Source organism: Elaeis guineensis, chromosome 14 (genome assembly GCF_000442705.2).
Source record: "Elaeis guineensis isolate ETL-2024a chromosome 14, EG11, whole genome shotgun sequence".
In the NCBI taxonomy this organism is placed as follows: Eukaryota; Viridiplantae; Streptophyta; class Magnoliopsida; order Arecales; family Arecaceae; genus Elaeis; species Elaeis guineensis.
In genome coordinates, this window is record NC_026006.2 from 57441439 (window position 1) to 57455762 (window position 14324).

The 14324-nt window shown below is 40.5% G+C and overlaps 1 protein-coding gene across 1 annotated transcript; it reads left to right on the plus strand.

Annotated features, from left to right (window-relative positions):
• Positions 1-9174: 9174 nt before the first annotated feature.
• LOC105057502 (protein SRC2 homolog) lies at positions 9175-10371 on the plus strand. Its single transcript, XM_010940131.4, has one exon. The coding sequence runs from the start codon at positions 9303-9305 to the stop codon at positions 10191-10193; it is 891 nt and encodes a 296-aa protein (XP_010938433.4). The 5' UTR covers positions 9175-9302; the 3' UTR covers positions 10194-10371.
• The last annotated feature ends 3953 nt before the right edge of the window (positions 10372-14324 follow it).

Sequence of the window (14324 nt, forward strand, 5' to 3'; positions counted from 1 at the left end):
CAGGGTGGAAATCTCCATACCCCTGTCCCTAAAGAGAGCCTAAGTGGGAAGTCAGCTCTAGGAAAGCTTTTAAAGAAAAGCCCGCACCCTGGGATGAGCGGTCACTCTCCAGATCCAAAAAGCCTTGATCCTCTCAATCGGCACCGAACCATACAACTGAGAAAGATCTCTCAAGAAAATCTTCAGGCAACAGGAACGACCCTAGACCCTCACATCCGAACTAGGATGCACCGAAATTGGAATAATAAGGATCCGCTCAACAAGAGGGCCCCCAAAAAGGCAAGTGATCTTTTGAGCTCTCCAGCTCGCTTCATCATCGGTAATGAGGTCAGACACCCTCATGTGGTCCACTTTGTAGCTGAAAAAGTTCGGCCAGTGAGAAAGAGGAATATTGAAAATTCAGACATCCTGGATCACCTCCATCAAGCACCCATCCCCGATGAGATATCTGATCTGGTGCATAATGTCAGACCCCCAAGCACAAATCTCCTTCAAGATGAAAGAGCAACCCCGGGCCACCCGGATAGGGGGTCCCATAGCTTCACTCACCGTATCGGGCTCTCATCATCCTACTCCACAAATAATCAGACTAGATCAAGAATCTAACCGCATGTCTGGCAATCAAAGCCTCCCTTTTGTCAGCAAGGAATGGATCTCCAAACTACAATCCCGCACAGGCTGGCACACCATCTCTCAAAAAAATAGATGGACTCGATGACGATCGCTCCAGGAGCCCCACAAGAAGTTGCAAAGCTATTGCTCCATCCCTCTAATGCAAGCAACTGACATGATCATGTCGGCCAGAAGGTACACCAAAACAGAGCACACTATCGATCTCACCAAAGTCGTCCTGTCCATTAGAGACAATGTGTTGGCCTGCCTACTAGTCTTGGATTTGCTCCTGGATCCTCTGCTCCATAGGTCTGCACTCAACCTGCTGCAAGCGGCGCCCAGTGATCAAAACATCGAGATAGGTCAGTATCCCAGTCTGCTCTTGAATCTCCAGGCTCTCCCTGATCGCTAGCCTCATCTAGGGCCTAGTCCTCAGACTGAAGAAGACAGTAGATTTCTGAATGTTGACCCATTGATCAGACGACCGATAGTAAGCCTGTATAATGGGAGCAAAGCACTCCGCATTCTGGATCGAGGTATGCTCGATGAGAAGGCAGTGATCTGTAAAGAGGAGGTGCGATAGAGGCTGGGCACCAAGGGTAGGCCAACATGGCTCCAGGGCCTGCCTCTAAACCGTAGCCCTCAACACTCTGGATAAGGCATCAATGTATAAAATGAATAAGTAGGGAGACAAAGGACAATCTTGGTGAAGACCAATGATGAGTGAAAGAAGTCCATCAGGGTGCCATTGACAAGGATGGTGAAGCTCGAGATCTCAATGCAGTCTATAATCCAGTCAAGCCACTCCTCCCTGAAGTCCAGCTCCTGGAGTGTCCATTGAAGGAAAGATCAGCTCATTCGATCATACGTCCACTCCAAGTCCAACTTGATCACCATGAGGCTGCGATGATATGAAGCTCTCTGGAGATCGTGCATGAACTCCTGGGCCAGCATAACATTGTTGGTAATGGACCGATGACTAACAAAGGTACCCTACTTTGGGCTAATCAGGCGAGGCATCAGCGGCTTCAGACAACCTACCAAAATCCTTGCACACATCTTATAAAGAGTGGTGCAAAGACTGATAGGTCTGAAGTGCTCAAGGATCGAAGCGTCTGGCCGCTTCGGAATGAGGATGATCAAGGTTCGTTTTCACTCCATCGGAATACCTCTAGACTTAAAGGTCACCTGCATTGCCTCCATCACCTCCTTTCAGATGATCAGTCAGGAACGACGGAAGAACAGCGATGGAAAATCGTCAAGCCCTAGGGTCTTATCCTCTCCAAGAGATCAAAGGACCCCACGCATCTCCTTAGAAGATGTCAGGCTGGTCAAAACATCATTCTCTCAAGCGGAGACACAAACTGTCGGCTGCGCACCTGAAATGGGATAGTCCTCTCCTAGTGATGCCATCCATCGATCCCTGAAGAACTGAAGGATCTCAGCACGGATCCCACCACTGTCATCCACCACACTGTCATCGCTCCTCCGTAGCTACCTGATACGATTGGTGGATCTCCGAATCATGGTGGATGGATAAAAAAAATCTAATATTTCGGTCTCTCTCCTAGATCCACTGAACTCTGGACTTCTACCTCCATAAGATCTCCTGTTACCTCAGAAAAGAGTGATACTCGGAGAGCTTACCTCAGAGTTCCCCCATCTCCAGCTTATGAAGGCCCCCTTCTGATCCTCTTTCTGCTGCAACTCCATAATATCGACCTCGATCAGCTCGATCCGTCGAAATATATCCCCTACCTCGAAGCGATTCCATTTAAGAAGTCTGTGTCTGGCCAGCTCCAACCTACGAGTCACCCTATACCTCGCATCTCCATGGATTGACATCCTCCACACCTCCCAGATCAAGTCCCATGACCTCAAATAAAAGGTCCAGAACTTCTCAAACCGGAAGAGGGCCCTGGGCTGGCGCCCTTCGAGATAAGAATCAGGCAATGATCGGAGGCAATCCTCGACAGGTGCTAAACATAGTACCCTAAAAATCACTGGATCCACTAAGCAGAGGTAAGTACCCGATCAATCCTCTCCCAAATCCGAACTGACCCATGTCGATTATTGCACCAAGTGAATCTCAAGCTAGTGAAACTGAGATCAATCAGCACCGTGTTACTAATAAAGGCTCTAAACTCCTAAGACTCAACATTGTCCTCCCACTACCTGCCGCCACGCTTCTAATGGAAGCCCACAATACAATTGAAGTCTCCAGCCATAAGGGAGGGCCAACCCTACATCAGGAGTCTGGATATCTCTACCTAGAGTACTTTCCGATCCCTATACTCAGTGCTCGCATAAATACTGGAGAGGAGCTAGGGCCTCCCAGACTGGTCCGTGATGACTAATACAACTTGCTGCTCACATCTATGAAACGTATCCATATAAATCAAACCATACCTCCACATCACCACAATGCCTTTCGAAAGGCCACGAGACTCCATAGCATAGGAGCTCCAGGCCCTAGGGATCCTCTGTCTAGCCCGGACCAGACCTACTCCAGAAAGGCGGGTCTCACTCAGCACACAAATATCAAGATTATGCTGTTGAAGTAACCAACCAAAGGTCGATTGGAAGGAGGGCTTCCCTACCCCCAATAATTCCAAAACATGATCCTCATGGAGAAGACTCATCAGGAAATGGGCCTTCACTCGCACCCCCCTCATCTAGATAATCCACCCCAACCCCATCATGCGACGAATCCACCATCACCATGGTCATCCCTTCATCGTGAATGGTCTGTATGAGTCTAGCCATCGCAACCTCATGAGAGGGGCCCTGATCCACATCTAGTGCCTCCATGTGCATCTGGCCCTCGACTGCTGCACCACCAAAGAGGGTGCCCTCTATCTCATTCTCAGGCTTCTGCTTCGACACCCTTGCCATCACAAGGGTACAGAGCTCTCGACACCCACCACCATCCTCGAGTGGGCTCTCCATCGTCTCCATCGGGGCCCTGACCGAAAAGGTGAAGACAGCAGGCCCTAGATCGCGCCCGTGCCTCCAAAGCATTGCCCTTTTCGTTATTATCCAACAGTTCTATCATAATTTATGTATTTCCCTGTATAAAGTTGCTCAAAGCACTGTGCAGAGTGAATTCAAACTCATAAGTCTTTCCTGATTGGGAAACATTTGATCTAGTCGCTGCAACGCTGCTGAAAAATATGCAAAACTGTTGCACTTTAATGGCATCGTTCCAAACACAATTAAACCCATCATTTATCCATATCTATGTGAACAAAATCCTCAAATTCAGATTTGTTATGGACAGGTAGTGATCAATCTAATAAACATAATAGGTGTGTATCATAGAAGGATATTTTGTGAATTGTGATGGACGTATACCGATTTGTCAATTGCATATGCCCTGTGAGTAATATTGGATTCACAGAACAGCAGCATCTTGATCATAATCATTTAGGCTTTTGACTTTTTTTTTTTAATAACAAAAACAATCCTCAATGTGATGCCTGTTTTCCAATTCTTTTCCTAACCTTATATGGGTTGATCGATCATGTTAATTTCTTTTTCTTTTTCTTTTCTTCGTCTTCCCTTTTTTCTTCTTTTTTTCTTTTTTTTTTTTTTTTTTTTTTTGGATGGGAAAAGGGGAGGGGAGGGGGGTATTAATCCACCCAGTTTTATCAAGGAAACTAGTTACGAAAAGGGGAGGGGAAGAGGGTTGGAAGAAAGAGTACAACCTTAAAGATTAACAGATTAAGACAATTCCAAAGGAAACAAGGGATAAAACAAAATGTAAACTAAAGAGAGCCGAAATTTTCTTGGAATTCCCAGGAGTGGCCTAGTTCATGAAAAGAATAATTCCCAAGATGGTAATAGTATCAGCAGATCTCCACTTTTTGCAAGAAGATTCTATTCTCTCTTTCCATCTGCTGAAATTTATAGCTAAAAACCAATTGACCTGTGCTAGTCTGAGTCTTTTTTTGATTCTATTTTAAACGGTGAGTACCCTTTTAAAGTTGATGTCCTTTAACTTTCTTCCAAATTCCTTTGATGGATGGTCAGGATGGTAAAATTGACTAATAAATTTCATAGAACTTACTCTGGTGGTCTTGCTTATCTGTTGACTAATAAATTTCATAGAAAAGAACACGACTTTCGTCCTTTTCTATCATGTAGAAAGCTACATTACCACAAAATTCTATCTTCAAGGAAAAAAAAAATCACATCAAAAGAACAACAAACCCTAAGTAATAAAAGAAGACTGAATCCCAAAATTTTTGAAGCTTGTGAACTTGAGACTAACCCGAACCCTGATCTTAATCACATCCAACGGCGATGTTGCTGCTCGAGAGATCCCTCTGGAGATCGCTTGTTCGCTTTGGCCAAAACAACAATTACTGCACCTCAAAAGGTCTTCAGGGATAAAAATCGAAGAATAGAAAAGAGCAAAATCCTGAGGGGCCGGCAGGGATTAGGTTTTCACAAGAGAGTATTGAGAAGAAAGGAGATGGGACGCGCTAGAGGAGAAGGGGAATATTGACAGAAAGAGATGACGCGAGATTGGTGGACAAGATTGAGATGTTCATAAAAGAGAAAGCAAGTTGTCCAAATTTTTCTTTTTTCTTTTCTTTTTTTTTTTTTTTTACTTTTTCCCTCTTTTTCTAATTTTCTTCTCTCTCGGTTGTTTTTGAAATCTGATAAATCCGGTTGAGCCTTCAAAGCAGATTTTTTTCTCTAATCATCTATTTTTTTTCTAATGAAGATTTCTTGTCATCCTCGGACATTCATCCCGACATTAAACCTCGGATACAAGCCGTGTTTTATGTAGGTTGACTTGTTTTTACGATCTTAGTCTATGAGAGTTCTTCGCCTTCTTTTAACCCAAGAAAAAAGAAAATATGCTTACAGAAGTCTCAGGAAAAGTAGTCTATTGAACTTTATAGCTACACCTGAGACTATTAATTAATTTTTAAGTAATTCTAGGTTCTAATGCAAAATAGCTTTCGTCTTGGCTTAGCTTTTTTTTTTTTTTTTTTTTTGTAGAAATTGGCTTAGGTATTTTGTTATCAGAAAAAAAAAATCTAACATATCAATTTTTATCATGGCTCTCCGAGTTGAGATGGACGGAGTTGGTCTACTACTAACTTGGAGTTCAGTGCCTATCTAAAAACGAATTTTTTTTGAAAATCTAAAAAAAAAAAAGCCCATCCTCAATGAAAATTCTCCAGTAGAGGCCTCTAAAATTTTTTTAATGAGGAATCCTCTGATACTTAAGTCAATCGAAGCTTGAAAATAACAGAGGAAAGAGAATAAAAAAAAATGGATGCTTATTCTCTAATAGAACATACCTAAGAGTCTCTCATGCCCCCCTTCATACAGAGGGGAATAGTTATGCGTTACCTTAAAATTCAGTAACGAAAGCAGAGAATCAGTGCCCATGATCATGATGATCACGAGTAGTGGGTTACAGGAGTTAATTATATGATATTAGTTCATGTACCCGTAGGGATGTAAATAGATCGGGTTGACTCATGATTCGATCCAATCCGATCTATATAGATCCAATCCGAACCATTTTAAATGACCCATGGAGCCAGGTCGGATTCTAAAATTAGACCCATTATATTTTTTGGATCGGGTCTGGATTTACTGAATTCCAATCTGACCCGATCTATGAAGATTTTTGGGTTGATTTAGATCTTAAGATAAATGATCCAATCTGACCCGACCTGATTCAAATCCAATACGGGATCCGATCATTCACTTAAACTATTGCATCTTCTAACTCAGCCTAAGTTTCTTTGGAGCTCTTATAATTTTATATTTTATTATTAAATTATGGATAATATAGATGAAACAATAACATCACTAGCAGATTATGTATACCAGCATATCAAGTACTATCCTAAAAACTGTAAGTGTAGCTTCAATACATAATATTTGACCTCGAACCATTAGAGCATGATAAATTTTTTAAAAAATTTAGATAAAAAAAAGAGTAATCAAAAGATACAATTACTAACATAATGATCAGTTGTACACAATGGATTTGTAACATCTCTTATATATTTCTACTTGTATTTATTAATATATATACCTGCAACTGCCATTCCAAAGTAGCCCTTATGATTGCTCGAAATAATTTTATCCTTAAAATACTTATACTCAGTCATCCCCGCCTAATTTAGTAAGATAACTGAGTTTTGACATGTTGCATTTCATACTCATGCCATCCAAACTTCAAGAAAACTTGTTCAATCCACTTCAATCCTTTTTATTCAGGCCATCATGAGTCATCGTCATTTTCAACTGACTCTTGACGCTCCACTTATTTTTTGTAATATATAGGATTCATTGTCCTGGATCTATAGATTTCTACCACAAGGTTGGCCTTACACTTCTTATTCTTGAAAAAGACAAATCTCAAGAATGCTAATAATCATCCAATTTGGTGATTCTATGGTGCTAATCGGTGAAGAGAATCATATCTTTTGTTTTCAAATTTTTCTTATGCCAAAATCTCAATCTAAGTATCGAGTTAAAATCCTCATGAAAATGAAATGCTTAAGACTTATACTGAGCTAAAAATCACTGTCACTATTAAGACAACTCCATGTTGATCAAAATTCGATCAGGATCCAAATTGAACCCGTATTTCATGGATTGGGGCCTAGTTATATATGGATCCGATTCGATCTGAATGATCTGTTGGATCAAAAAATTTGATCATAAATTTGATTTTCTATTGGACTGGATTTGGGTCCCATATACAGACTCGATCAAAGAATTGGGTTGGGTCAGAGTCACTCAAGATCCAATCCGACCCGACCCATTTGCACCCCTATGTATCCGTGATTAAAAAAAACCACCCAAGATTCTAGGAGATTTCTTCGGGATGATTTTTTCTTCTTTAATAGTCTAATGGCTTAGAGTTCATCTTGTATCGTCAGTGTGATCTTGGCCTCAAGGTTGGTATGCATTCGAACTCAGGGTTGGATGGTAACCGACATCATAGAATCATTTTAGTTTGGTGGATTGGTCTTCTTTTCTCAACATCCGAGGAGATCTTCTAGTTTTTTTCAATTTGTCAGTAATGAACCCAAGATGAGTCTTTGGTGCAATCCAAAGAAGAGAAAATCGACATCGGGTGGTAGACGCCTGTCATAACACTTTACATGGAGATATTAGCAATCAATGTCAACAAAGTCCTTTCCTTTCTTCTAATTATTTTAAAAATAATAATTATTATTAAATATTAAAATTACAATTACTTCTCTCAAAATTTGAGGTAATTATAGATTTCCACCCAACATTTTGGAAATATATATTCTATTACCTAACTTTTGCTACATACATGATATGTAACCTCCTACGAATATCTTTCTGTTAAATAAACTAATGGTCTTACAACATCATCACTATCTAATCTATTTGAGTTTAAAAATATCTTCTTTTTTTTTATTTTAATAATTTTTTATTTTTTAAATTTTAAATTTTTATATTTGATCAGAGGGTTGTGTGTATATTTTTGAAATATTGGATGGGATCATATAATTACTCTAAATATCGAGAAAGATTAGGATAATTTACTTAAATTAATATTAAAGATATATGAATGATATGGCTTCTTTTTGAAAAAAGAAACAAAAATTGATGTCACGTGACTCGCAACTCTTATGAAAAAGAACATTCCCAATTTTCTCCTCATCCTTTCCTATTAAATTAGAGCATCAAAGAATATCAAAAAGAACGGCTGTACAGTCATCCACATCCCACCATCTTTTAACCATGTTGCTTCGTGCAACCTCACTCAACGGTCACCATTCTTCGCGACTAAGCCTTGATCTCACGCTACCACGCGTTCCTGACGCGGGCGCTAGGTGCCACCCTTCTTGCAAACTCTGGGTGCAATTTTTACTTTATTTTATGATACAATTAGACGCTCATATTATTTTAATATATATTTTATAATTTTTAAAAATAAAAAATTCTGTAGAGCTTACCAGCATGTTTGATCTTGTTGTCACATTAAATTTTTGATGTGTTCAACAATATAAAATATAATTAAATTTATAATATTATTTATTTTTTAAAAAATATGCGAAACAGATATAATAATAAAATTTTGAATGAAAGTTCAGATAATAGAGAAGTAAATAAACTCTTAATTGCTTCGTATTGTTCTAAATTTAGTCAATAATAATGATTGAATTTTTTTTAAATTTTTTTTTTATTTATATTTTTAATATGAATAATATCGATCAAAATTACCGGAAACACTAGTTTACGAGACAAAAGGCTCAGAAAAAAAATATAAGGCCGTCACTAGCAATCTAATGGCTAGGCTCCGATTCTATCATTTCTGACGCTATCACCGAAGACAATCATTTTTATCCTCACCGCAAATCAACTGTTTATATATTTATTTGCCACGTGGAATTTTCTAGCAAGTCCACGACGACGAACCTTCGGGCGCGTTCTAGTAATTTCGTTTAACGTCCGCTCCAGAATCCCGGCCAAACTCGTCGATATAGCCGCGTTTCCGAATCGGAAAGCGAGACGAAGCAACCGTGACGGCGATATTTCGCGTATAAATATACCGCTTCCCCCAAATTCTTCATATTTCCACTCGCTTACCGGCTTCGATTTCGACCCCTTTGAAACCCTAAACGTTTGTTCGCCTTCGATCTCCAATTCTTTGAGCGCTTTCGTCTTCAATCATGGCGTACAGGACCCTGGAGGTCACCCTGATCTCGGCCAAGGACCTCAATCAGGTCAATTTGTTCTCCAAGATGGATGTCTACGCGGTGGTGTCGCTCTCCGGCGATCCCCGCTCGCGGCAGCGGATGCCTCCCGATCGGGAGGGCGACCGGAACCCCACCTGGAACTCGACCTTCCGCTTCAACGTCCCTGCCGACAACTATGGGCGCCAGGTCCTCCATATCCTCCTCCGCGCCGAGCGCGCCCTCGGCGACCGCGACGTCGGCGAGGTTCGCATCCCCCTGTCGGAGCTCCTCGACGCCGCCGCCGGCAACGGGCCCAAGTTCGTCAGCTACCAGGTCCGCAAGTGCACCTCCGGCAAGCCGAAAGGCGTCCTCAACCTCTCCTACAAGGTCGGCGAGAAGATCGCCGCCCCCGCGCCGCCTCCGCCGGCGGCCTACCCGTACCCTTCGGGGGTCCCCAGGTCCAATGACCCCGTGACCGCGTATCCCCCCGCCTCCGCCTACCCGCCACCGGCGAGGGCACCGAAGGCGGACGAGCCCGTGATGGCGTATCCCGCCGTCGGCACCAGCTCCGCCGCGTACCCACCCTACGGGGCGCAGCCATACCCGCCGCCGGCGGGGTACCCTGGTTACCAGCCGCCGCCGCACGCGTACGCGCCGCCGCCGTACCAGGCTGGGTACGGGTATCCGCCGGCGGGATACGGGTACGGGGCGGCGCAGCCGGTGGTGCAACCGCCAAAGAAGAATAAGTTCGGGATGGGGTTGGGGGCGGGCCTGCTCGGTGGGGCCCTCGGGGGGTTACTGATCGGGGATATGATCTCGGATGCGAGCGCCTACGATACGGGCTACGACGCCGGCTTCGATGATGGTGCGGGATTCGACTTTTAGGCGTATGTTAAAGAAATTCTCTCCTCTCTTGGTGCTTCGGTTTGGTTGCTTGGTATTCAGAAGTGTGTTTGTACCATGGGGTAGCCGGACCTTTTCGCGTTGTTGTACATAGAGATCGGATGTTTTCCTGTATCAGTGCTTACGAATTATGTAATAAAAATGTTTTTTTTTTGGTTTATTTGATGTCCTTTTTTATATATTTTGGATTGGTATTATCTTTGGTTCTTGGTGGTGGTGGATTTATTTGGGAGGTCTCGGCATGGTTGGGAGATTCCCAGTGGCGGCGGGATTGCGCGGTTGACTAAGCTGGTGGGAAGGACGCATCGAGAGGGATGAGAGAGGGGCAGGAGGAGGTCAAGAAAGGACTTTGCAAGCGCCTGCAACCACTGATTTAAGGAGCCTGTGTGCCTAAAAGAAGGTTTTATTCTCAGGCCAAACTCTTGCTGTTAGTATTAAGGGAGGTGGCAAGAACTTGAGCTCCTTCTAGATTTTGATTTAAATATATAATTTGAGGTGATGGGATAAAGCTAAGTGAAAGGTAAAGCACCTCATTATACTGTGGATGGTTTAGCAAAGATATTAATACATGTTTAGCTTTTCTGGCTTTCATAATTCAACTTGGCATCTTTAATAAAGCTAAGTGAAAGGTAAAGCACCTCATTAAACTGGGGATGGTTTGACAAAGACACGTTTAGCTTTCTGGCTTTCATAATTCAACTTGGCATCTTTAATATATGGCATGATTTTGAGGTATGGCACTTTTCTATTTAGTCTTTGGCGTGATCTTATCTATCTTTTTTCCTTGGCCAAACATTAGATCCTCAAGCTTTAGCAATTCTATTTGGTAAAAATCAAAAAAAAAAAAAAAAAAAAATGCCATAAACTTGATATAATCTTGCTTTTTGTACCAGTGCTTCTCTTTGCAACTTGTTTAGTCGTCATCCTTATATTGATGGTCCATCTTATCTTGGAAAGCAATTTTATTACATTCAAAATCTTGAAAGAAGGTTGTGTCCTCTTAATGCTTTTGTATTCCTTCTTTGTGTTCTTATCCAACCTTAAATTCAGTTCCTCCTTTGTCTGTCCTCCCTATGGTCATCCATCTATTATTATAGTTACATATATGACAATAGTGTATTATAACTGTTGTATAACATATATGTAAATCAATGCAGTATGTATCAATGGTCGAAATAATGTTAAGTTCCTCCATGAAAATTTCTAGACCTACCACTCTCACCTCCCGATTTATAAGTTCCCTTGTGGTGATATCAATAAATTTTGAATGAGAAATGCCATGACAAGACACTTAACAGCAAAAGATTTTTGATTTATTTTATAGTAGTCTTATATTATATTTGCTCTTATAATCACGCAACAAATAGTTAAGATGATGGAGGGGGTTGAGTATGCCACAAATAGATAAGAGGCACAACATTTCTATTGCTTAGGAGGTTCAAGGTTCCATTGTTCGATGATGCATCCCAAAAAGTTTAAACTTGAATAATTATGGTATGAACATGCCATTATGACGACCTTCAAAAACACACCTCCACTGGCCTCAATCATACAAAAAATATACATAAAGATTATGAGTTTGATTAGCAATTTTTAAAAAAAAAAAAATTACAATGAGCCAAGTTAGCAATGCGCAAGCAAATTTTTTCTCTTTTTCCAAACCTAAACCAACTAATTTTAACCTTCGAGTCTCCACAACATCATCTTAAAACATCCCTCCAGTTTAATATTTTCCTCTGGCATAATGAAGAAAAATTTTGGAAAATGCAACACTGTGGTCATCATGTTTCATGTTTAGTGCTCTTACACTTCTAATTATGGTTTAGTTTTACACTCTACACATCCCTCTACTCGCTTCAGGAGTTGTCTACTTCTTCTTTGATTTACGTTCATGGATCCGCTTTATATGGAGCAATTCTATGTATCCTACTCGGATCCGCGCTTTCTTCTTTCCTTAATATAATTTACATAGTCAGAGGCCTGCAAAGTTTCAGTATGCAATACCTTGATTTCACCAACTACAGTTTACTCATATCCTTTCAGTTTCTGCTGGCTTTCTTTGAGTACATGGTTCTTCCATGCATTTATTATTATGATTGCAGTTTGGATCCTATCAACTATTGCAATTTTGGTATTCGGATGTTAGCATGGATCTCTCTTAAAGAGCTCTATCTGCAACTATTTCTTTATTTAGTATTTCAAGGCATTGCTGAAGAAACTAATATCACTACATCTACCGGTCTATCAGGACTTGTTACTCTGTCACTGTTGTACAGCTACAGCTACTGTCTCTATGTTTCACCAAAGAAATTACTTTCTCTATGTTTCACCAAAAGAAATTACTTTCTCTTCTCAGCTCATTGTCAACTTCTCCTCTACGTTGCTTATTGAATATGCTGGGTGCAGTCATCATCCTTGGTGGCAATTGATTTTCCTGTGTTTGTTGGACTGTTATTTGCTGCCCTGTTCTTTGGAACTCTTTGCTTCATCAAACGAGAGATCTTCATACATGCTATTGGTTCCTTTAATGCCTGCTGTAAATCCTTGGCTTCCTATGTATGGGGTTTGGTTCTACATTTTCTTATCTTCTTGCTGCTGTCATACTTTGGCTTGTCTTTGTACAGGTTTATGTCATTGATGTGCTGAAGATTGTGGTTGTACTATAAATTTTGTATCTTCTTATTTGTTATAATAATTTGCTTTTTTATTATAAAAATTTTTTTAGAGATATCCTCTCAATTTTAATCCAATTTTATTTTTATTTTTTATACTTTAAAAAATATCAACTTATCCTTTTAGTTATCAATATATTCTAATATGATTTAGTCATTTATCTCTATTAACAAATGATATATATGACCATCACATGACACTATTTTTTATAAATAATAAAATATTATTATCTTCATTTCTCTCTCTCTTCCTCCTCTTTTTTTGATTGATCCCTCTTCTGTCGTCGGTGTCCATCTTTCTCCCTTCTCCTTCCCCTCCTCTCCTTCTTCCTTACCATTTCTCCTTTTCTATAGCATCTCCCTCCATCTCCAACCCATCCCTCATCAGCGATCTATTTTCTCCTTCCCTTCCACTCATCTATTTCTCCCTCTCTTCCTTCAAGCTTGCCTATAAGCCTTGCTCCCTCCACTTTCAATTGTTCTTCGCTGGTGACCCATCCATCCCTCTCTCATTTTCTTATCCACTTTTTTCTCCTTATCCTCCTTCAAGGTGCTCATGAGCATTCTCCCCTCTTTCTCTTTCTCCTCATCCATTTCTCTTTTTGATCCTCTTCTTTCTCTAAAACGTTCATAAGTTATCCCTCTTCTCTCTTCCCCTTCCATCTCATCCATTTTTCTCCTCATACTTCTCCTCTTTCAAGCTATCATAAGCCATCCCCTCTCCCCTTCTCTTCTTCCTCACCCACTTTCTGCATCTTTTTTCTCTTTAAGCCGCCTATGAGTCATCTCGTCTCCCTTTTTCTTTTCCTTCTCCTATTTTTTCTTCCATCCTCCTCCAAACTGCTTATTAACCATTCTCTCTCTTCTTCTCCCATTCTTTCTCACTTCCTTCTTTTTTTTTCTTTCTCCTCTCTCATCCTATCCATAAGATCTTTTGTCACGCCCCGACCCGAGATTGTGAATCGAGGGTCATGGCAACCGCCGCATACTTATAGAATACTTTTCATAAGCATGCAAGGCATCTCATTGATATCTTCACAAACAGTTAAATAAATTTTCTTTATTCAATAATCAAACCTTGGTTCAAATAACAAATCAAAACTAAGTGTTCAAAAGAAAGTAACTGTCTGACAAATCAATATTAAAAAAAAACTAAAAGTCTTAAATAAATTCTGAGAAAATCCTAAATTAATGAGTTAACTCCATCTCTAATCGCTCTCCCAACCGAAATCCCCGCATCATGCTAATTTTCTGGATCTGTAAGAAAACATAAAATTATCATGAGCTAAATAGTCCAGTAAGCAGTGTATACCTTTTAACTGAATAATCAGGCAAATAATATGCATAAACAAAATCAATATGTAATTTCATGAAATCATATTCATACTGTCAATCATATATAAAAGTCAATTCATCATATTTCTAATTATGCTTTTTTTTA